General features: G+C 37.5%; 1 protein-coding gene and 1 pseudogene across 2 annotated transcripts; both read left to right on the top strand.

Annotated features, from left to right (window-relative positions):
* Nucleotides 1-17096: 17096 nt before the first annotated feature.
* Nucleotides 17097-17996, top strand: LOC308432708 (vomeronasal type-1 receptor 100-like; the record flags this gene model as incomplete). The annotated part of the gene is made up of 1 exon (XM_080932481.1): nucleotides 17097-17996. One exon carries the CDS (start codon nucleotides 17097-17099, stop codon nucleotides 17994-17996), a length of 900 nt encoding a protein of 299 aa, XP_080788607.1.
* Nucleotides 17997-24746: 6750 nt separating this feature from the next.
* LOC308432707 (N-lysine methyltransferase KMT5A-like) lies at nucleotides 24747-25824 on the top strand (annotated as a pseudogene). Its single transcript has one exon. The product of its transcript is annotated as an N-lysine methyltransferase KMT5A-like (transcript).
* The last annotated feature ends 235 nt before the right edge of the window (nucleotides 25825-26059 follow it).

Here is a 26059-nt window from a genome sequence, read left to right as displayed (position 1 = left end):
TCTCGCTGCTATTCTCATTCCTACCTTCAACCTCAAGGAATCCTCCCATATTACCTTATGTTCAGTTCCTTGAATACAAATGCATACATATGAACTACCGCAGTTTCCCCAGGCCTGGCGGCCCACCTGCCCTCAGGTACCTGGGAGCTCCAAAGAGCTGCAGGAGCACTGTTCATCCTAAGTGGAACAGTGGGTCAACTTCTTCTGCCCAAGTTCTACCCTGCGGTAGGCCTCACAGAACTCTTTTGGTGCAGGCAGCAGTACTGGGAGGACTGGGCTCTGCCATCGTAATATACAACCTACCCTGAGGAAAGAACACCCACAAATAATATTCCTCTGGCAACCATGGTTCCATAGACTAACAAGAGAGAATAGCTCCAGTAAGAGACAAGAAGATCACCTAGCATCACCTATAACAAGATGGCAAGAGGCAAGCACAAGAATCTATGAAACAGAAACCAAGACAACCTGGCAGCATCAAAACACAGTTCTCCCACCACTACAAATAGTGGATATCCCAACTCAACAGAAAAACAAGATTTAGACTTAAAATCATACTTCATAATGATGAAAGAGATCTTAGAGAAGTGCATAAATACACACTAAAAAAAATACAGAAACACATGCCTGGTGATACTGCGCTGTGAGTAACCAAGGCATGAAGAGGGCTAGGCAGAGAACATGGAAAATGCACAACTGTGACCCAAGGAGGGGTTAGGGTTAGGGTTAGGGTTAGGGTTAGGGTTAGGGTTAGGGTTAGGGTTAGGGTTAGGGTTAGGGTTAGGGTTAGGGTTAGGGTTAGGGTTAGGATTAGATCTGTTCCAGTGACAGGGAACAGATCTTAGGAACTTCTGTTCCCACCCGGAGGCGACTTCAGGACGCAGAGCTGAGCCTGGCCCATCTGCCACCCGGAACAGCAGCTCATAGAGGCTGAGCAACTGGTGGGTGGGAGACCTGAGCTGCCAGGGAGCAGAGAGATCTCTGCGGAGTGCAAACTGAAAGTGCACCCCCTGCCTTGCCCTGCCCCACCCATCTGATCCAGCGACCAGGAATAGAACTTTAAAACTTCTGTTCCCACCCGGCGACTCTGAGACATAGAACTGGGCTCGACCCATCTGCCACCTGGACCAGTAGAGATCCAGGGACACAGACCAGATACAAGAGAAAGGCAATAACATATTACTAACAACAAAATAGCAAGAGGAAAGTGAAAGAGTATATCCCAAGGAAACCAAGACAACCTGGCAACACCAGAACCGAGCTCTCCCATAACAGGAAACTTCGGAAATCCAATCACTCCAGAAAAGGAAGACACAGACCTGAAATCATACCTCAAGATGCTGATAGAGATACTTAAACAAGAACAGGAGTAAAAGCAAAACGATTCAGAAGCTTTTAAAGAGGAAACAAGAAAAACACTCAAAGAACTCAAAGAACTAGAAAAAAACAGAAACAAAGAAATGAAGGAATGGAAGAGGGAATTTAAAACGAAAATTGACACAATAAAGAAAACACAAAAAGAGATAACCCTAGAGGTAGAACACCTAAAAAATAAATCAGGAATCACAGAAGCAAGCATTTCCAATAGATTACAAGAGATGGAAGAGAGAATCTCAGGGGCAGAAGACAACATTGTAAACATAGACAAAACAGCCAGAGAAGACGCAAAAAACAAAAAGCACCTAACCCAAAATGTCCAGGAAATCCAGGACACAAGGAGAAGACCGAACCTAAGGATAATAGGAATAGAAGAGGGAGAAGAGTATCAACTAAAAGGCACAGTAAATATCTTCAACAAAATCGTAGAAGAAAACTTCCCTACCCTCAAGAATGAGATGACCATGAGCATAAAAGAAGCCTTCAGAACCCCAAATAGGTTGGACCAGAAAAGAAATACCTCCTGACACATAATAGTAAAAACACCAAGTGCCCAAAGCAAAGAAATAATACTAAAAGCAGTAAGGGGAAAAAGGTCAGGTAACATATAAAGGCAGGCCAATCAGAATTACACTCGATTTCTCAACAGAGACTATGAAAGCTAGAAGAGCCTGGACAGACATCATGCACACCCTAAGAGAACACAAGTGCCAGACCAGGCTGCTATACCCAGCAAAACTATCAATCACCATCGATGGAGAGATGAAGATAATTCAAGACAAATCAAAATTTACAAAATATCTGACCACAAACCCAGCACTACTACGAAGTATAGGTGGAAAACCCAATACAATGAGGGAAAATACAGCCTAGAAAAACAAGAAAACTCTTAACAAGAAAAGTAAAAGAAGAAAAAGACACAGACACAACTCAACCCACAAAAGCAATAATGGCAGGAAACAGAAACAACTATAAATGGTCTCAACTCCCCAATAAAGAGACATAGGCTTTAAGACTGGATACATAAACAAAATCCAGCCTTTTGATGCATACAGGAAACTCATCTGAGAGACAAAGACAGACATTATCTCAGAGTTAAAAAATTTCCAAGCAAACAGCTCCAAGAAGAAAGCTGGAGTGGATATTCTAATATCGAATAAAGTAAATTTCCAAATGAAAGTTATCAAAAAAGATAAGGAATGACACTTTTTACTCATTACCGGGGAAAACGGTCAAAAGAAACTCTCAATCTTTAACATATATGCTCCAAATAAAAAAGCACCCAGATTCATAAAAGAAATCCTACTAAAGCTCAAAGAATATATTTCACCATACACAATAATAGTGGTAGACTTTAATACCCCACTCCCACCAATGGACAGATCATGGAAACAGAAACTGAACAAGGACACTGCAAAACTAGCAGAGACTTTGAACCAACTAGAATTAATAGATATATACAGAACATATTACCCTAAAGCAAAAGAATACACCTTCTCACCACCCCATGGCACCTTCTCGAAAATTGACCACATAATTGGACACAGAGCAAGCCTCAATCGATATAAGAAGATTGAAATACTCCCATGCATCCTCTCAGATCACCATGGTCTACAGCTGGTCTTTAACAACAATAAAGACAACAAAAAGCCCACATACACATGGAAACTAAACAACGCTCTGTTAAACCATAGCAGGGTCAAAGAAGAAATAAAAAAAAAAAATTAAGGATCTTCTAGAATTCAACGAAAATGAAAAAAACAACATACCCAAACCTATGGGATGCAATGAAAGCAGTACTGAGAGGAAAACTCATAGCACTAAGTGCTTTCAAAAAGAAACTGGAAAGAGCTTACATCAGCAATCTGACAGCACAGCTAAAAGCCCTAGAACAGAATAAAGGAGATATACCCGAAAAGAGTACACGGCAAGAAATAATCAAAATTAGGGCAGAAATAGACCAAATAGAATCAAAAAGAACCATCGAAAGGATCAACAAAACCAAGAGTTGGTTCGTTGAGAAAATCAACAAGATTTAGAAACCCCTAGCAAGACTAACTAGAGGGCAAAGAGAGAGTATACAAATTAACAACATCAGAAAGGAAAGTGGGGACATAACAAATGAAACTGAGGAAATTCAAGAAATCATCAGATCCTACTACAAAAACTTATACTCCACAAAATTGGAAAATCTGGAGGAAATGAATGAATTCCTAGACAGATACAAGATCCCAAAGTTAAACCAGGACCAAGTAAACCATTTAATAACCCTATAACACCTAAAGAAATAGAAGTCATCAAAAGTCTCCCAACCAAAAAAGCCCAGGTCCAGACGAGTTCAGTGCAGAATTTTATCAGACATTTATTGGGGATATAAGACCAATACTCTCCAAACTATTCCGAAAGATAGAATAAGATGGAATACTACCTAACTCATTTTTTGAGGCTACAATAACCCTCGTACCAAAACCACACAAGACCCTACAAGGAAAGAGAACTTCAGACCAATCTCACTTATGAACATTGATGCCAAAATATTCAACAAAATCCTTGCAAACCGAATCCAAGAACACATTAAAACGATCATTCATTATGACCAAGTAGGCTTCATCCCTGAGATGCAGGGATGGTTTAATATAAGGAAATCCATCAATGCAATCCACCATATAAACAAACTCAAAGATCAAAATCACATGGTCATCTCACTAGATGCTGAGAAAGCATTTCACAAAATCCAACACCCCTTCATGTTAAAAGTCCTGGAAAGAACAGAATCCAAGGTCCATACCTAAACATAGTAAAAGCAATATACAGCAAACCAACAGCCAACATCAAACTTAATGGCGAGAAACTTGAAGCAATCCCACTAAAATCAGTGATTCGACAAGGCTGCCCAATCTCCCCCTACGTATTCAACATAGTACTGGAAATCCTGGCTGGAGCAATTAGACAACAAAAGGAGATCAAGGGGATACAAATCGGAAAGGAAGAGCTAAAAACATCACTCTTTGCTGATGACATAATAGTGTACTTGAGTGACCCCAAAAATTCCACTAGAGAACTTCTACAGCTGATAAACAAGTTCAGCAAAGTGGCTGGATACAAAATTAACTCGAACAAATCAGTAGCCTTCCTATTCTCAAAGGACAAACAAGTGGAGAAAGAAATTAGGGAAAAGGTACCCTTCACAATCGTCACAAAAACTATGAAATGCCTTGGTGTGACTCTAACTAAGCAAGTGAAAGACCTGTACGACAAGAACTTCAAACCTCTAAAGAAAGAAATTGAGGAGGATCTCAGAAAATGGAAAGATCTCCCATGCTCATGGATTGGAAAGATCAACATCTTAAAAATGGCCATCCTACCAAAAGCAATCTACAGATTCAATGCAATCCCCATCTAAATTCCAACCCAGTTCTTCATGGAACTGGAAAGATCAATGTGCAATTTCATCTGGAATAACAAAAGACCTAGAATAGCGAAATCCATCCTCAACAACAAAAAAACATCTGCGGGAATCACTATCCCTGACCTCAAGCTATATTACAAGGCAATTGTGCTGAAAACTGTATGGTACTGGTACAGAAATTGGCATGTGGATCAATGGAATAGATTAGAAAATCCAGAAATGAGCCCTCATGTATATGGTCACCTGATTTTTGACAAAGGAACAGTCAACATTCAATGGAAAAAGGACAGTCTATTCAACAAATGGTGCTGGTCCAACTGGCACTCAGCATGCAAAAGAATGAATATAGACCCTTTCTTATCTCCTTGTACAAAGCTCAAGTGTAAGTGGATCAAAGATCTCCACATTAAACCAGATACACTGAAACTATTAGATGAGAAAGTAGGGAAAACCTTAGAACACATAGGCACAGGAGAAAATTTCCTGAACAAAACACCAATGGCTCAAGCTCTAAGGTCAAAGATTAACAAATGGGACTTAAAGAGATTGCAAAGTTTCTGTAAGGCTAAGGACATCGTCAAGAAAACAAAATGGCAGCCAACAGAATGGGAAAAGATCTTTACCAACACCACATCAGATAGAGGCCTAATACCCAAGGTATACAAGGAACGCAAAAAGCTAGACACCAGAGAATCAAATAACCCTATTAAAAATGGGGTACAGAGCTAAACAAAACTTTTTCAGTTGAGGAACACCGAATGGCCAAGAAACATCAGAGGAAGTGCTCGAAATCCTTATCCATTAGGGAAATTCAAATCAAAACAGCCCTGAGATTCCACTTCATACCAGTCAGATTGGCCAAGATCGAAAAATCAGATGATAGCAGATGCTGGTGAGGCTGCAGAGAAAGAGGAACACTTCTCCACTGTTGGTGGTGTTGCAAACTCATACAACCACTCTGGAAATCAGTCTGGCGATACCTCAGAAAATTGGATATAGTACTACCTGAAGACTTAGCTATTCCACTTCTGGGCATATACCCCAGAGACACTTTAATACACAACAAAGATATATGCACCACAATGTTCATAGCGGCTCTATTTATAATAGCCAGAAGCTGGAAAGAACCCAGATGTCCTTCAGAAGATGAATGGATACAAAAATTGTGGTACATTTACACAATGGAATACTACTCAGCCACCAGAAACTTAACCAAATTCTTAAGAAAATGGCTGCATCTAGAGAATATCATCCTGAGTGAGATAACCCAGTCACAGAAGAACAGACATAATATGCAGTCACTGATATTAAAATGCTAACCCCAGAGGCTTGCACTCCCCCAGAAACAACTCACAGACTGTATGAAGTCCAAGAAATAAAGAAAACAAAAAAAAATATATTTACAAAACAAGAAGACTTTGACTATTTCCATGTTGCATTTTGTTTTGCATGTACTTTACGCTCATGGTAACTATTAGGTTTTCAATGCATACTGTCAAGCCCTTGAAAAAAATCAAGTACTGACTAAAAAATATATTCACATATTTTTATGTAAAAATTATTTTAATATCTGAAAAAACAGTACTGACAAAAATGTATAATTTTAAGCAAAAAATGTTTAAAATCTGTACATTTATCTTTGTTTTGTAAAATACAGTAGTTTAAAAAAAAAAGGAAACCAAGACAACCTGGCAACATAAGAACCAGGCTCTCACAAAATGAGATCATCATGGGCATAAAAGAAGCCTACAGAACTCCAAATAGATTGGACCATAAAATAAATTCTTTCTGACACATAATAATCAAAACTCCAAGTGTTCAAAACAAAGAATACTAAAAGCAGTAAGGGAAATAGGTCATGTAACATATAAAGGCAGATCAATCAGAATCACACCCGACTTCTCAACTGAGACCATGAAAGCTAGAAGAGCCTAAACTGATGTCATACAGACCCTAAGAGAACACAAATGTCATCCCAGGCTACTATACCGAGCAAAACTCTCAATAACTATAGATGAAGAGACCAAGATATTCCAAGACAAAACTAAATTTACACAATATCTAACCACAAATCTAGCCCTACAAAGAATAATAGATGAAAAACCAAACACAAGGAGGGAAAATACTTCCTAAAAAAAGCAAGAAAATAACTAAGCGAAAAAAACAAAAGAAGAAAGACACACAGACATAATTGTATCTCTAAAAGCAAAAAATAGCAGGAAACAGCAACCACTATTCCTTAATATCTGTTAACATGAATGGATTCAATTCCCCAATAAAGAGACATACATTATCAGACTGGATACATAAAAAGAATTCAGCCTTTTGCTGCATACAATAAACTCATCTCAGAGATGAAGACAGTCACTATCTCAGAGTAAAGGGCTGGAAAAAAAGACCTTCCAAGCAAATGGCCCCAAGAAACAAGCTTGAGTATCCATTCTAATATCAAATAAAATATTCAACCAAAAGTTATCAAAATAGATAAGGAAGGACACTTTTTACTCATTACAGGGAAAATTTATCAGGAGGAATTCTCAATCCTTAACATATATGCTCCAAATACAAGAGCACCCATATTCATAAAGAAACCCTACTAGAGCTCAAAACATGCAATGCACCATACACAATAATAGTGGGATACTTTAACACTCCACTCTCATCAATGGAAGCAGAATCTCATACAGTGACCTGATTTTTGACCAAGAAGCTGAAAACAGTCAATGGAAAAAGAACAGCCTTTTCAACAAATTATGTTGGCTCAACTGGCACTCAGCATGCAGAAGAATGAAAATAGACCCTTTCTTATCTCCTTGTACAAAGCTCAAGTGCAAGTGGATCAAAGATCTCCACGTTAAACCAGGTACACTGAAACTATTAGAAGAGAAAGTAGGGACAACCTTAGAACACATAAGCACAGGGGAAAATTTCCGAACCATAACACTACTGGCTTGTGCTCTAAGACCAAGGATTGATAAATGGGATTTAATGAAATTGCAAAGTTCTGTAAGGCTAAGGACACTGTCAAGAAAACAAAATGGCAGCCAACATATTGGGAAAAGATCTTTATTAACCCCACATCTGATAGAGGTCTAATATCCAATATATACAAAGAACTCAAGAAGTTAGATGCCAGAGAATTAAAAAATCCTATTAAAATGGGGCACAGATCTACACAGAGACTTCTCAGTGGAGGAATATGGAATGACTAGGAAGCATCTAAATAAATAAACTAATCCTCTAGCAACAAACACCAAAGAAGAAAAGCATACAAACATATCTCTAACAATAAAAATAGCAGATAACAACAAACAATATTCCTTAATATCAATGGACTCAATTTTCCAATACAAAACATAGACCACATAGTTGGTCACAAACAGGCCTCAGACAGACACAAGAAGATCGAAATAATTCCATGCATTCTATCACATCACCATGGCCTAAGGCTGATCTCAATAACAACAACAAAATGCTGACATGCACATGGAAGTTAAACAATGCTGTATTCAATGACAGGTTAGTCAAGGAAGAAATAAAGAAATCAAAGACTTTTTAGAATTTAACGAAAATGAAGTCACAACATACCCAAACTTGTGGGATACAAATAAAGCAATGCTAAGAGGAAAACTAATAGCACTGGTGGCCTCCAAAAAGAAACTGCAAAGAGCATACACTAGCAGCTTGACAGAACAACTGAAAGCCTTAGAACAAAAAGAAACAGATACACCGAGGAGGATCAGACAGCAAGAAATAATCAAACTAAAGATAAAACCAACCAAATAGAGACAAAATGAACTGTACAAAGAATCAACAAAACCAAGAGCTGGTTCTTTGAGAAAATCAGCAGGATTGATAAACCCTTAGCCAGACTAACCAAAGGGCACAGAGAGAGTATCCAAATTGAGAAAATCAGGAGTGGAAGGGGAGAGATAACAACAGAGACTGTGTAAATTGAAAAAAATCATCAGGTTCTACTACTACAAAAGTCTATACTCAACAAAACTGAAAAATCTCGAGGAAATGAACTAATTTATAGACAGATACCAGGTACAAGACTTATGCCAGGATCAGATAAACCATGCAAACAGCCCCATAAACACTAAGGAAATAGAAGCAGTCATCAAAAAGCTCCCAACCTAAAAAAGGTCAGGACCAGAAGGGTTTAGTACAAAATTCTATGAGACCATCATCGAAGGCCTAATACCAACACTCTCCAAACTAGTCCACAAAATAGAAACAGAGGGAATACCAACTCATTCTTTGAAGCCACAATTAGGATCATTCCTAAGCCACACAAACACCCTACAATGAAAGAGAACTTTACACCAATTACTCTCATGAACAATGATGCAAATACACGTAGAAAAATTATTGAAAAACAAATCTAAGAACACATCAAAACGATCATTCACCATGATCAGGTGGGATTGATTCCAGTGATGAAAGGGTGGTTCAATATATGGAAATCCATCAATGTTGTGCACTACAAAAACAACCTCAATGAAAAAAAATCACAGGATTATCTCTCTCAATGCTGAGAAAGCATTTGAAAAAATTTCAACAGCCCTTCACGTTAAAAGTCTTGGAAAGGTCAGGTATTCAAGACACATACTTGAACATAGTAAAAGCAATATACAGCAAACCAATAGACAGCATTAAAGCAAAAGATAAGAAACTTGAAGCAATCCCACTAAAACCAAGGAGTAGACAAGGTTGTCCACTCTTTTCCTACCTATTACATATAGTACTTGAAGTAATAGAGCAATAAGACAATAAAAAGAGGTCAAAGTGATATAAATTGGAAAGGAAAACGTCAAAATATTACTACTTGCAGATGATATGATAGTATACGTAAGTGAACCTAAAAATTCCATCAGGGAACTTTTACAGCTGATAAACGTCTTCAGCAATGTAGCTGGATATAAAATTAACTGAAGCAAATCAGTAGCTTTCCTCTACTTAAAGGACAAACAGGATGAGAAGGAAATTGGAGCATCAATACCCTTCACAATAGCCACATAGAATATAAAATAACTTGATGTAACTCTAACCAAGCCAATGAATGATCGGTAAGACACAAACTTCAAGTCTCTGAAGAAGGAAACTGAAGTAGACCTAAAAAGATGGAGATATTTCCAATGCTCATGACTAGAAGGATCAACATTGTAAAATTGGCCATCTTGCTTAAGGTAATCTACTGATTTAATGCAATCCCCACCAAAATTCCGACTCACTTTTTTATAGCATTAGAAAGAACAATTTGCAAATTTTTTGGTAATATTTAAAAAGCTCGGAATACCAACAACCATTCTCAACAATAAAAAAAAACTTTCAGGGGAATCAACATCCCTGACTACAAGCTTTATTACAGATCATTTGTGATAAAAACTGTCTGGTATAGGTACAGAGACAGGGAAGTAGACAAATGGAATAGAATTGAAGACCCAGAATGAACCCAGATACCTATGGTCACTTGATCTTTGACAAAGAAGCTAAAAACATTCAATGGAAAAAGGACAGCATCTTCAACAAATGGTGCTGGTTCAACTGGCAGTCAGCATGCAGAAGAATGAAAATTGATCCATTCTATCTCCTTGTAAAAATCTCAAGTCCAAATGGATCAAAGACCTCCACACAAAACCAAGTACACTAAAACTAATAGAACAGAAAGTGGAGAAGAGTTTAGAACACAGGCACAGGGGACAATTTCCTGAACAGAACACCAATGGCTTATGCTGTAAGATCAAGAATTGACAAATGGGGCCCTCTGTAAGACCAAGGACACTGTCAAAAGGACAAACAGCAAACAACAGTTTGGAAATTTTTCTGTACCATTCCTACATCTGATAGAAGGCTAGTATCCAATATATACAAAGAACTCAAGATGTTATACCGTAGAGAATCAAAGAATCTTATTTAAAAATGGGGTACATAGTTACACAGAGACTTCTCAATTGAGAAATATGGAATGGCTGGGAAACGCCTAAATAAATGCTCAACATACCCAGTCATCAGAAAAATGCTAATCAAATAACCCTGAGATTCCACCTCAAAGCAGTCAGAATGGCTAAGACCAAAAACTCAAATGATAGCAGATGCTGGCAAGGATGTAAAAAAAGAGGAACAGTTCTCTCCTGTTGGTGGGATTGTAAACTTGTGCAACCACTCTGGAAATCAGTCTGTTGGCTCCTCAGAAAACTGGACATAGTGCTGCTACCTGAGGACCCAGCTATACAACTCTTTTGCATATACTCAAAAGTAGCTCCTGCACCTAACAAAAACACATGCTCAACAGTGTTCATAAAAACCTTATTTATAATAGCCAGAAGCTGGAAAGAACCCAGATGTCCTTCAACAGAGGAATAAATTCAGAAATTTTTGGTACATATACACAGTGGAGTACTACTCAGCTATTAAAAATGAGTTCATGAATTTCCTAGGAAAATGGATGGAACTTGAAGCTATCATCCTGAGTGAGGTAACCCAGTCACAAAAGAAAACTCATGGTATGTATTCACTTGTAAGCAGATACTGCACCCCCTCCAAAAAAAGAGCTCAGAATACTCAAGAAACCATCCACAGAACTTATAAAGCTCAAAAGGAAGGAATGTCAAAATGTGGATTTCTCAGTCCTTATAAGGGAGAACAAAATAGAAGAGGAAATACAAAGCCAAATAGAGAAGTAGAGATTCAAGAAAAGATCTACAGAGACTACCTCACTTGAGAACCACCACACGTGCAGCCACCAAACCCAAGCACTATTGCTGATGGCAAGAAGAGTTTTTTGGCGCGGACCTGACATGGATGTCTCCTCAGAGGCTCTACAGATACAGAGTCATACAGATACAGATGAGAATACTTGCAGCTAAATATCAGACTGAACATGGAGACCCCAATGAAAGAGCTAGAGAAAGGACTAAAATAGCTGAAAGATTTGCAACCTCAGGGGAAGAACAACATCATCATCAGCCAAGGCACTGATTTGGATTTGAAGAGGGTGATTGGGAGAGGGAGCACCTTCATGGAATCAAGTTGAAGTGGAGGAGGGAGGGGAGTGAGGGGAAGAATATAACATTTAAAATGTAAATATAGAGAATATCTAATAAAATTGGAAAAAAACAAATACACACATAAACACATCCACACACATGTGCACCTGCACACACATACACTGGCTGTCTGTCTCTCTATATTTTAGACATTTGTAATTAGTCCTTCAATTACAGCAGTAGTTTTGCTACGTATAATATTGTAGATTGACTGTCATTTACCACTTGAGAGACATGGTTGTAGATTTTATGGCTTTGAAAGTTTAGCTTGAGGAATCATCTGTTCCTCCTCTATTAACCTGGAATTAGGAAAGTTCACTTTTCTATTTGACAGGTTTTCTTTGTTACTTGCATTTTTTCTTAGAGCTTTCAATCCAGTTTTTTTTTTTTTTTTTTGTATTCTTGGTGTTTAAAACTCATAAAAATGTTTCTGTTCTTATTCTTTTTGTGTTGTGTGTGCTTCTTATATGTGAATGGTTGTGGTTTGTGGCAGTATTCTTCCATAATTATTTGAAGTTCTTTTGTTTGCCATTGACTTGGGATTTTTCTCTCTGGTCTGTGCCAATAATTTCAAGATTTGATTTCATTGTGTCTTACATACACAATACTTCTACATACTCTATAAGTGAACCACATTTGTAAACCAACAGCCTGATATCTGCTGATAATAGGTTTATATTACCTCCTGTTCTTTGTTCTATAAGAAAAATGGCTTTCTACAAGTATGTATGGTAGAGCTGAAAGTTTCATAATTTTAGTAAAAGAGCTGATAATTTTTAGGTGAGTCCATAAAGCCACTGTCAAGTATGTATGGAAGAAACCATGAATGTTTTGAAAGCAGGATAAATACTTTAGGAAAGTAAAAGGTTTTTCTACTTCTTTTCAATGGGAAAGTATTGTTGTTAACTTTTGCTTTCACAAAAACTGGTTTATATAAATCCACACACAGTTAATGTCTATAGAGAATAGGTCACACATGGGAATACCAGAACTCAGCTGTTTCTACTTCACTCTTCTTGAATTAGGGAAGTTCACTTTTTCCATATGATGGTGCCAATTTCTAACAACCTTGAACTCAGAGCTGCCTTCTCCAAATGACATCATAAGTAAGGGTGTAGAGGGAATAAGCTGATGACATTTCTTCCTTATAACTGCTTCTTCAGATCTCATTCTACATAGATGTCTTTCAAAGGCCCAGGTTGGTGACTGTTCCTTTTTCTCTTCTTTATAGTGAGAGCAGAGTGCAGGTGTTAGAATGAACCAGGATTCTATAATGAATGATCAGAGAAGTCTCTGCTTAGAATTGAACTTTTGAGTTATATTATGCCATATGCAAATAAAAGAGATGCTTGCGGACATAAAAATATCAGTGTAATCATTAATAACAAGATAGATATCACTGAATTTGCTTTCTTATGATATATGTAACAGTAGAATTGGGATTGGGAAGAGAACTGGGCTCAGCAGAAGGGTGAAGAGAGACAGGAAAGACTAGTGGGGTGAAGATAATCAATGGGTATTATATATTAAATACAAATATCATCAAACCCATTACATTATACAATGGCTGTATACTGATATATATTTAATGTGTAGTTCCAGTCTCAATTTTTAATAAGCATATTTGACAGAGGATTCTCTTGGGAATGTGTTTTAATGATTCTAAGATCATGGTTTCACCTAGATTTGGCCAACTGTGTCAGTTTTCAATCCCTGTATTTAATACATGGGATATCTTAGAGTGTAAAACGCAAAACAAAGACACTCATTGGTGAGCTGGAGAACTTATTAGGGTACATTTCTGTTGCACTTTGCATTTTTTATTTACAACTTTTCTCAAGGTAACTCACTGTATGCATTTATCTACATGAAATTGAAGGTAGGGATATAAAACAAATATTAACTAATTTAGTGTTTATCAGTAATTTTCTAGTCTGGTGAGTTTAAGTATACTTAGGAATTCTTAGGAAAGTTTCAATTAATTACATATTAAAGCTTAAAATGCTCTTAACATCATATTAGTTTTAAATATTTTACATAAATTAGTGTTATCTGGTGCAACGATTTCTAAGAAAATAGATCTCTGATAGGTACTTCAAAATATTTGAAAATATCACCTCATTTATTAAATCCTTATAAAGTTATCTTTACATAAATGTAAACTGCATAATTTCAGTAGGAGTTTTAGTCATTTTATTAAAAGGAAATATTTTTTTTTCTTTTAGGTTTTATAAATTGAATTTTGTAACATTAATACTGGATAATATTGAGTAAGTTTTTCATCAGCCATGAGAAAAAATATTGGCAAAAATTATTAAAAATATTAAAATTATTTAAAGTCAAAACCCCTAAGGATTCTTCTAATAGTTTCAAATTTCAATTGCTTTCTAAAATATCCTGTGTGCACATGTGCGGGTGCGTGCACACGCACACACACACACACACACACACAATGCCAAAAAACAGTTTTGTAATAAATATCACAAGTCTATTTTTATTTTCCTGGAATATAAGTTACTAATGTATAAAAGAGATTAAAATAAAAAAATGAAGGCAGTTGTGATGGCACATGTCTGACTCCTCTACTATTAAAGCTAAGGCAGGAGCATCATGAGTTTATCATAGACAGTCTGAACTACATGTCGGCACGCTCTCCTTCCCCTCTCTTCCTCCTTTGTCTGATTGTCTCTCCTTCTCACAGACACAGACACAAATACAAGATTAAAGTGAAAAACCTGATAATGTAGAGTTATGAAATTATTTTCAATAACATGGTACAAAATAGTTCCAGGAACTGCTGTTAACTTTCTGCTCACAGATTTTCAAAAACAACATAAACAGTTGTCAAAAACATAATTTATTTTTTTAAGCATTACAGAATTTTCATTTTGCTAGCATTACAGATTTTTTAGTTTGTTTTGAATATTTTGAAAGTCTACACTAAGCAGAACTAGTGGATCTAATCCTATAATCCCCCCCCCCAGAAAAGACATATTCTTCACTCTTCTTGCCTCATGAACATAGATTGATGTACCTCTCAGTTTTTTACTCAAATGAAGTAAACATATTCATGATAGCAATGTCAGAACACAGTATATGGGTCTATTTTTAACCCTATATTTCAATAATCTTTCTCTTTCTCTCTTGCACACACAAGCATACATAACCACACACACACACACACACACACACACACACACACACACATACAGACTCACATACACACATTTCCAGTGAACATTCTCATATCATTATCAAACTTACACCATGCACCTTGTGTTGGAGATCTGAGCATCATTGCTTCTGCACAGTCTTTGTGTCTCTGCAGTGACACTGCTGCTGCTTTATCTCAAGGGCGCTGATTTATAACTATGAGATTATGACATTCTAGTTAGCATACATGTGCTTCTGTTTAACCTTTGAGAAAATAAATTTCTAACAATTATTATTCATTTAAATTATTTAGGAGTATCAGGTAATGGCTATGAATTACTATATTAAATATTACTGTTGACATTCTATGTTTTATACTGAGTTTATGAACTAATTTCAGTGGGCAAGTTTTTAATCTATCTGAGATTCCTAAAAACATATTGGTGTTGCTGACAGTGGACAGTACATCAACCATCAGTTTCACTTATCACCTGAAAGTCACATACTCACTTGAAGTTCTCTCTGAGCAGGAACACAGCTTTCAGGTCAGGATGCACTAACTGTGGTAAAGCTTAAAATGAAAATGATACTTTGATTTGTTATACTAGTTTATTCCCTTTATTATTGAATCTTCATGAAGAGAATACAAAGATCACTATATGTGCATAAAACAAGATAGTTTTGAATATTGTAATAAGGAAGAGATAAAGTGACTGTTTACAGAGAATGTACAGCTCAGTAAGAAGACGTTTTTCTCTCTGCCTCTACCTGCCTCTGTCTCTCATTGTCTCTCTCTGTGTCGCTCTCTCTGTATCTCTCTGTCTCTGTCTCTGTCTCTCTCTGTCTCTCTCTGTCTCTCTCTGTCTCTCTCTCTCTCTCTCTCTCTCTCTCTCTCTCTCTCTGTGTGTGTGTGTGTGTTTGTGTGTGTGTGTGTGTGTGTGTGTGTCTTCCTTTTGTGTAGCATCCTCTTCAAACAGCAGGCTGCAATCTGTTTAGTATTTTGGTCTGGGTCACTTTAATAATAGATGACGTCTCCACTATTGATATATTTTGGGTGTTACTACTTGGAACTAAATGTTGCACCTTAAACTAATGTGGAAGCCACCAGTGCTGCCATTCTTTTTTCAAATAAAACAATATTTTTCTCAATGCATATATCTGTGTTTTTACCCGTGGTAGTTTTGTTCTTTTTTTTCCAACAAATCTCAGCTGCACTGAGTCCCAAATGAAGATGCCAATTTAAACGTTGGAAGGGGCTAATTTTACATTTTATGTTACTTTCTTTTATCTTCTTATCATATTTATGTTACCTATAATACTTGTATCATATTAATAATTTATTTTGTATAATTAGTAATAAATTTTATATGTATATAATTTGCCCATTTGTATTTTTAAAAAGAATTAATGAACAGTTCTTACACTTTAGAGACCAAGGTTTAAACTAAGTATGATTCTGGAGCTTTGTTTATTTTAAGAAAAAAAAATATATATAGTCTGTCTCTGTATCTGTATTTGAGGAAGTTATTTGCTAATTTAAATATTAGGATTATCATGAATTAGCACCATGCTTTTATTAGAACTATGAGTAAAAACGTAAATAGTTGTAAATTAGAGCTCAGTAAAATTATGGACTCACCCCAATTTTTCCATATCTTTTAAGACTATTCCAAATCAACATAAGTTTTATTTAAGTGTACAAATGTGATTAATATTCTGTGCTCATCCAACAGTTTTAGATGTTAAGTATAAAATGAGGTAATTTAAATCTACAGGGTTGGATTTCAAATGTATTAAAGTCAGGGTTACTACAAGCTCAAAAATTATGAATTCTGTATAAATGTGTGTGAGTGTAATTATTGTCTAAAATATTGTAAGTATACAGGAGATACATGGAAGGAATATAGAAATGTAAGCTATGATATAAAATCTGGAACATAAAACTTTAAAGAGATAAGGCAATTTTCAACTAGTTTGAAAAACAAAATGAGGATATAGTGTTATTTTCCAGTGTATCAAAAGCTTGATGTATACTCTATTATTTTTTTTTCAGATATTTGGAATAAATTTCCACTATGCTCTTAAGATGAATACAATTTTTAATTATGTCCTCAATCAAGAATATCCTTTATTTCCAAGCTGGACTTGGAGTCCTATTGAATATGTTTCTTCTTTTTTTCTATATTTTCATAATCATAGGTCACAGACCTAAACCTACGGACCTGATCTCCTGTCAACTGACCTTCGTTCATATAATGATGTTCCTCACGGGAGGGGACCTTTTGCTTACAGACTTATTTGAGTCACTAAACGTTGAGAATGACTTCAAATGTAAGGCAACTTTTTACATCAGCAGGGTGATGAGAGGTCTCTCTATCTGCATCACCTGCCTCCTGAGTGTGTACCAGGCTGCCACTGTCTGTCCCAATAACTCGTGGTTGGCAAAATTTAAACAAAAACTAAGAAAATACATGATCCATGTTTTCTTGTGTATTTGGTCTTTCAATCTGTCCTACAATGGTAACAGGATTTTCTATGTCCGTGGTTTTACTAATGTGAGTGAGAATAACCAAATGCAGGTCACTAAATCCTGCTCACTCTTCCGCATGAACTCCATCACCAGTGTCTTGATTTTAACAGTGGCAACCTCAAGAGATGTATTTCTTGTAGGAATCATGCTGACCACAAGTACATACATGATGATTATCTTGTGCAAACATCAGAGGCAATACAAGCATCTTCATAGCATCAGCCATTTGAGAGCATCCCCTGAGAAAAGGGCCACCCAGACTATCTTGCTGCTGGTGGTTTGCTTTGTGGTCATGTACTGGGTGGACTTCATCATCTCATCCACAGCTGTCCTGTTGTGGATGTATAACCCAGTCATTCTCAGGGTTCAGAAGTTTGTGATGTATGTCTATCCCACAATTACTCCTTTGGTACAAATCAGTTCTGATAACAGAATAATAATAATGCTGAAAAACATCCACTCAAAGCACCACTAGAGTTTTTTTTCAATGAGATTTTTTTTCTTTTCTTCAAAAACCTATTAACTTATTATTTATTTATACCTAAGTATGTTATGCCAGCATATGTATGTGTGCATTCCTGGTACCCACAGAATTAAAATGTAAGGCCATCCCCTGGAATTGGACTTACAGGTTCTTATAAGGGTTCATTCTGTATAGAACCAATTATTTTTTCTAAAATAGAGTTCCTTTTAAATTTTAATGGCCCTAGCATATATTTAGCAGATGTACAACTCAGTCTTGATGTTGGATTGCCCCACATGATAGGTCTGTTCCTAATCCTGCTGCATGTCATAGATTCTATTTCCCAACAGAGCTGCCCCGCCTGGCCTGAGATGAAGCACCTAACCCTGCAGAGATTTTATGTGCCCAAAGCACAGGAAGTCATACAATGCGGTGGGGTACCATGTCAGAGGAGAAGGGGATGAGGGATTAAGGGGGTGAAATCCTGTGAGAGGGACACTGGTTGAGATTTAAATGAATGAATAAATAAATATTTTTTTTTAATTTTATTGGATATTCTCTGTATTTACATTTCAAATGTTATACTCTTCCCCCCAACCCCCATTCCCTCCTCCTCCTCAACTTGTTTCCATGAAGGTGCTCACTCTCCCAATCACCGTCTCCACCTCAGTGCCTTGGCTGTTAATGATGCTGTTCTTCCCTTGAGGGTGCAAATCTTTCAGCTATTTCAGTCCTTTCTCTAGCGTTTCCTTTAGAGTTCCCATCTCCAGTCTGATATTCACCTGCAAGCATCCTCATCTGTATCTATATGACTTCGGGAGAGCCTCTGAGGAGACATCCACGTCTATTTCCTGCCAGTAAACATTTCTTGGCATCAACAATAGTGCTTGGGTTTGGTGGCTGAACATGGGGTGGTTCTTGAGGTGAAGTAGTCTCTGTAGTTCTTTTCTTGAATCCCTGCTCCTCTAATTGACCTTGTATTTCCTCCCTGTTTTGTTCTCCCTTCGAAGAAGGACTGACACATCCACATTTTGATGTTCCTTCTTTGTGAGCTTCATAAGTTCTGTGGATGGTTTATTGGGTATTATTTATGTAGCAAAGCAGGATTCTTCATATGATTTAATTAAATTTGTGATATTACACATATACCTTCTTTTGACAATTCTGTTTTAAAGTACTGTAAAGTTTTCAGTTAATTGTACACAATAGCAATCATGCTACAAGAATTCTCTTCCTTTTTTTCTTTATATAGTAAATCCTTTGGTGATGGGGTGACTTTTGAAGCTTTCTCTCAAAAAGATTTTGTTCTACTTTCTCTTATTAACAGTAGTTTAAATATTTTTGTATCTTTAATTCTATTAACTAACTGTAACTTCTCTGAATCCATAAAACAACTGTGAATTCAAAGTTTCCACCTTTTTACTACGGCTATTTAATGACTCTTACATAAAAATATTAGGTGCCTGTTTACTTGTGTTCCATTTCATTTATACTTATAATTAAAATACTATCGGTAAATAAAAATTGTTTAGATACACATACATGTTGTATAGTGCATTCATTGTGTATTTGTAGGCATATATGTATGTGTGTCTGCACAAATGACATATGTATGTATACGTGCACATGGAAGACAGTAGACAACTTCCGCTGTAGATATTAATATGCCATTCACCTTGAAAGAGCATCTCTCTCTGTGACCTGTGGCAAGATGGCAGGCCAAGGGTTTCTTCTGTCTCTGCCTCTCTTAGATTATAACTATTCACCACTATACTCCCCCATTTAAAAATTATATTTGTCTTTTATTGAGAAAAAAATCACAGTCTGATTAGAATTTCTCCTTCTGTTATTCTTACCAGCTACTCCTCACTTCTTAATCATCCACATCACAATTTTTTATTTATTGGATATTCTCTATATTTACCTTTCAAATGTTATCTCCTTACGAGCACTCCCAGCCCCTCTTCCCCTCTGCTTTCTGCCATGAAGATACTCCTTCGTCATAGTTTTTAATAGCTGAGTAGTACACCATTGTGTAAATGTACTAAATTTTACCCATCCATTCCTCTGTTGAATAATATCTGGGTTCCTTCCAGTTTCTGGCTATTATGAATAAGGCTGTTATGGACATAATGGGGCATGTGTCCTTGTTATATGTTGGAGCATCTTTTGGGAATATTCCCAGGAGTGAAATAGCTGGGACTTCAGGTAGTACTATGTCGAAATATCTGAGTAACTTGCAGACTTTCTATAGTGGTTCTACCAAGTTACAGTTCCAGAGAAAATTGAAGAGTGTTCCTTTTTCTCCACATCCTTGCCAACATATGATGTCATTAGGGTTTTTAATCTTAGCCATTCTGACTGGTATGAGGTGGAATCTCAGGGTTGTTTACATGTGCATTTCCCTGATGATGAAGGATGTTGAACATTTCTGTAGGGGCTTTTCGGGCATTTGATATTCCTCAGTTGAGAATTATTTGTTTAGCTCTGTACCCCATTTTTAATAGGGTTATTAGATTCTCTGGAGTCTAACTTCTTGAGTTCTTTGTTATATTAGATATTAGCTCTCTATAGGATATAGGGTTTGTAAAGATATTTTCCCAGTCTGTTTTTTCCCATTGTGTGCTACTGACAATGTCCTTGACCTTATAGTCATTTTTTAATTCTATAAGGTCCCATTTGTCTATTTTTTATTAGATACTCTGTATTTACATTTGAGATTTTATTTTTTACCTCACCCAGATCCCATCCCCCCTTCATTTCTCAATTATTGATCTTAGAGCATAAGCAATTAGTGTTGTGTTCAGGAAAATTTTCATTGTGTCTATGTGTTTGAGGATCCTCTCCACTTTCTCTTCTATAAGTTTAAGTGTATAAAGTTTCATGTGGAGATTCTTGATCCACTTGGACTTGAGCTTTGTACAGGACGATAACAATAGATTGATTTTCATTCATCTACATTCTAACTGCCAGTTGAACTAGAAATATTTGTTGAAAATGCTGTCTTTTCTTCCCTGGATGATTTTAGCTCCTTTGTCAAAGATCAAGGGACCATAGGTATGTGGGTTCATTTCTGGGTCTTCAATTCTATTCCTTTTATCTTCCTGCCTGTCCTGTGCCAATACCATGCAGTTTTTTTTTTTTTTAATCATGAATACTCTATAATAGAACTTGAGGTTAGAGGTTGTGATTCCCCCAGTAGTTCTTTTATTGTTGAGAATAGTTTTTGTTTTCCTGAGATATTTGTTATTCCAAATGAGTTTACAAATTGTTCTTTCCAAATCTATGGAAAATTTAGTTGGAAATTTGATAGGGATTGCATTGAACCTATAGATTGCTTTTGGCTAGATGGCCATTTTTACTATATTAATCATGCTAATCCATGAGCATGGAGCACCATCCCATCTTCTGATACTTTCCTTGATATCTTTCTTCAGAGACTTGAAGTTCTTGTCACACAGATCTTTCACTTGCTTGGTTATAGTCACACCAAAGTATTTTATATTGTTTGTGACTATGGTGAAGGGTGTCATTTCTCCAATTTCTTTCACAACCTTTTTATCTTTGAGTAGGGGAAGGCTACTGATTTGTTTGAGTTAATTTTATATCCAGCCACTTTGTTGAAGTTGTTTATTGGCTGTAGTTCTCTGGTGGAATTTTTGAGGTCACTTAAGAATACTATTATATTAACTGCAAATAGTGATATTTTGGCTTCTTCTTTTCCAATTTGTATCTCTTTGACCTCCTTTTTCTGTCTTATTACTCTGGCTAGTACTTTCAGTATTATACTGAATAGGTAGGGAGAGAGTGGGCAGCCTTGTCTTATCCCTGATTTTAATGGAATTGCTTCAGGTTTCTCAAAACTTAGTTTGATGTTGGCTACTAATTTGCTGTCTATTGCTTTTACTTTATTTAAATGTGGGTCTTTCCAAGACTTTTAACATAAAGGGGTGTTGAGTTTTGTCAAATGCTTTCTCAGCATCTAAAGAGATGATCATGTAGTTTTTGTCCTTTGAGTTTGTTTATATACTGAATGGCATTGATGGATTGCTGTATATTGAACAATCCTTGCATCCCTGGAATGAAGCCAACTTGATCATAGTGACTGATCGTTTTGATGTGTTCTTGGAAGGTGACAAGAGGTGCAGAGAAGGTATATTTGTTTTAGGATGGAATATTCAATAGATGTTTATTAAATCCATTTGTTTCATAACGTCTGTTAGTTTCACTGTGTCGCTCAGTTTCTGCTTCCATGATCTGTCCATCGATAAGAGTGGTGTGTTGAAGTCTCCCACTATTATGTGTGTTGTAACATATAATTTGAGCTGTAGTAGAGTTTTTTTTTTTTTTTTTTTTTTTTTTTTTTTTTTTTTTTTTTTTTTTTTTTTTTTGTGAATGTGGGTGCCGTTGTATTTGTAGCTTGGATGTTCATAACTGAGAGTTTATCTTATATATTTTACCTTTCATGAGCAAGAAGTGTCCATCCTTATCTTTTTTGATGACTTCTGGTTGAAAATCTATTTTATTTGATACTAAGATGGCTACTCCAGCTTGTTTCTTGTGACCATTTGCTTGCAAAGTTTTTTTCCAACCTTTTACTCTGAGGTAGTGCCTCTCTTTGTTGCTGAGATGAGTTTTTTGTATGCAACAAAAAGTGGGGTACTGTTTTTTTATTGGAAAACTAAGTCCATTGATGTTAAGGGATATTAAGGAATAATAATTGCTGTGTCCTGTTATTTTTGTTGTTAGAGGTAGAATTATGTTTGTGTGCCTTTTTTCTTTTGGTTTTGTTGCAAGAGGATTATTTTATTCTTCTCCCTAGGGTGCAGTTTCTCTCCTTGTGTTAGAATTTTCCATCTATTATTCTTTTTAGGGCTTGATTTGTGGACAGATATTGTGTATATTTGGTCTTGTCCTAGAATGTCATTTCTCTATCTATAGTAACTGAGAGATTTGCTGCATATAGTAACCTGGGCTGGCATTTGTGTTCTCTTAGGGTCTTTATGACATCTGTACAGGATCTTCTAGATTTCATAGTTTCTTTTGAGAAGTCTGGTGTTATTCTGATAGGCCTGCCTTTATATGTTACTTGTCCTTTTTTCTTTACTGCTTTTAGTATACTTTCTTTATTTGAACATTTGATGTTTTGACTATTATGTTCTGGGTGGAATTTATCTTTTGGTCCAATCTATTTGGAGTTCTGTAGGCTTCTTGTATGTTCCTGGTTATCTCTTTCTTTAGGTTAGGAAAGTTTTCTCCTATTATTTTGTTGAAGATATTTACTGGGCCTTTCAGTTAGGAGTCTTCGTTCTCATCTACACCTATTATCTGTAGGTATGTCTTCTCATTGTGTTCTTGCTTTCCTGGATATTTAGGGTTAGGAGCTTTTTAATTTTTATATTTTCTCTGACTGTTGCTTTCTGTGCTTTCTATGTTATTCTCTGCCCCTGGGATTCTCTCTTCTATCTCTTGTACTCTGTTGGTGATACTTGCATCTATGACTACGAACCTCTTTCCTAGGTTTTCTATCTCCATGGTTATCTCTTTTTGTTTTTCTTTTATTGTTTCCATTTCCACTCTTAGATCCTGGATGTTTTTTATTTAATTCTTTCATCTGATTTCTTGTGGTTTCCTGTGTTTCTCTATAAACTTGTACTTGTTTTTGTGTGCGTGTGTGAATGTGTGTGTTATATATTTCTTTAAGGGAGTTATTTATGTGTTTCTTGATGCCCTTTATAATAAGCATGAAACTTGGTTTAAAGTCCAAGTCTTTTTTTTTGTTTTTTTTTTTTTTTCTGGTGTGTAGGAATATACACTGCTTGTTGTGGTAGGAGAGCTGGGTTCTGATGTTGTTAAGTTGTCTTGCTTTCTGTTGCTTTGATTCTTGTCCTTACCTCTTGCCATCTTATTTTCTATGTTAGTTGATTTTGTTGTCTCTGAATGAAGCTTGTCTTTCCTGTGTGTCTGTGGGTTATGGGCCGTGGGCTCCAGTGGGAGATTGGTCCTGGGTGCTCATCTCTCTATGGGAAGGATGTGAGTTCTGATAGCAATAGGCCGGCTCTAGCTCTGGGTGCAGATGAAGGCTTGTGAGGTCAGTGGGGAGAGCACTGCTGAGACTCCCCTGAGACCCCCCAGGCTGCTCAGTTCTCTGTGAGCAGGCTGCATGTCCTGATGGCAGTGTGCCTGATCTGCTGGTGGCTCTGGGCCAAGATGGGAACTTCTCAGAGTGTGGTACACCTAGACCTTAAATCATTGATAATTTAAGAGTTAAGAATGCAGTCTTGTGGCAATTCTTGGTGTTTAATAATCATTATGTTTAATCTTTACACACCAAGAAAACGTTGACTATTTCCATGTTACATTTTGTTTTACATGTACTTTATGCACATTGTAGCTAGTAAGATTCCAATGCATACTATCAAACATTTAAAAAAAATCAAACACTTCCAGCACAAGGCTAGACCTGGCCCAGTTGCATTGGGACAGGTGGATAGTCTGCGCACGGGTACCTGGGTGCTTGGAAGAGCTGCAGAAACACTTTCCATCTTAAGCCGAAGGGTGAGTCAACTTCTTCTGCCCACATTGTACTCATGGAAAGGTTGCACAGAACTCTCGTCTAGATATTCAAGAAGCAGAACTAGCCTGGGGTACACACTTCTGGCCCAAGGCCAGACCAAACCCAGTTGCCCCCTCAGGGACTATGTTAGAGTCATAAAGATACAATGGAGCAGCGGCGCGCGGGCGCCCGGCCTGCTGCGGGCCATGGACGAAGCGGGCGCCATGGGACGCCGCCGGCCCTTTCCCCGGGCGCCGCGGCGGCGCTGGTGGCGGCGGCGGCAGCAGCAGCGGCGGCGGCGGCAGCGCTGGTGGCCGGGCCGCGGCGAGGGCGAGGGCGCCGGCCGCGCCGCCATGGGCCTAGCCGGGCTGCAGGAGAACGTGTTTGCTGGGCAGTTAAAGATCTATGCCTACATGAGTCCGAACAAATGCTCTGGAATGCGCTCTCCACTTCAGGAAGAGAACTCGGTTGCACATCATGATGTCAAATGCCCGGGGAAACCATTAGCTGGAATCTACAGGAAGCGAGAAGAGAAAAGAAACGCAGGGAATCTTATCCGAAGCGCTGTGAAGTCAGACGAACAGAAGAGCAAAGATACCAGGAGAGGTCCCCTGGCGCCTTTTCCAAACCAAAAATCTGAAGCAGCAGAACCTCCAAAAACTCCACCCCCATCATGTGATTCTACCAATGTAGCAGTTGCTAAGCAAGCCCTGAAAAAGGCCCTCAAGGGCAAGCAGGCCCCTCGGAAAAAGTCTCAAGGGAAAACTCACAGATTTCTACCCTGTGCGAAGGAGCTCCAGGAAGAGCAAAGCTGAGCTGCAGTCTGAAGAAAGGAAGAAAATAGATGAGCTAACTGAGAGTGGGAAGGAAGAGGGCATGAAGATTGATCTAATTGATGGCAAAGGCCGGGGTGTGATTGCTACCAAGCAGTTTTCCCGGGGAGACTTTGTGGTAGAATACCATGGGGACCTCATTGAAATCACCGATGCCAAGAAGCGGGAGGCTCTGTACGCACAGGACCCCTCCACGGGCTGCTACATGTACTATTTTCAATATCTGAGCAAAACCTACTGCGTAGATGCCACTCAAGAAACAAACCGACTGGGGAGACTGATCAATCACAGTAAGTGTGGGAACTGCCAGACCAAACCGCATGACATCGATGGCAGGCCTCACCTCATCCTCATAGCTTCCTGAGACATTGCAGCTGGGGAGGAGCTCCTGTATGACTACGGTGACCGAAGCAAGACCTCCATCGAAGCCTACCCTTGGCTGAAGCACTAACCATGTGGCCTCCCTGCCTCCCTGCCACCCTGCCTCCTTCAAAGGACAAAGTGCCCTCAAAGGGAAATGAATTTTTTTACACACACTCGCGCGCACACATACACACACACACTCACACACTCACTCTCTCTTAGCTAATTATTTCAAACGTTTTTAAAAAGTATATTAAAGATGCCTTTTCATGTAGTATTTAAATATCTGTTACAGGTTTCCAAGGTGGACTTGAACAGATGGC

Source organism: Micromys minutus (assembly GCF_963924665.1).
Source record: "Micromys minutus genome assembly, chromosome: 18".
Lineage (NCBI taxonomy): Eukaryota > Metazoa > Chordata > Mammalia > Rodentia > Muridae > Micromys > Micromys minutus.
This window is presented reverse-complemented; position numbering and strand designations above follow the sequence as displayed.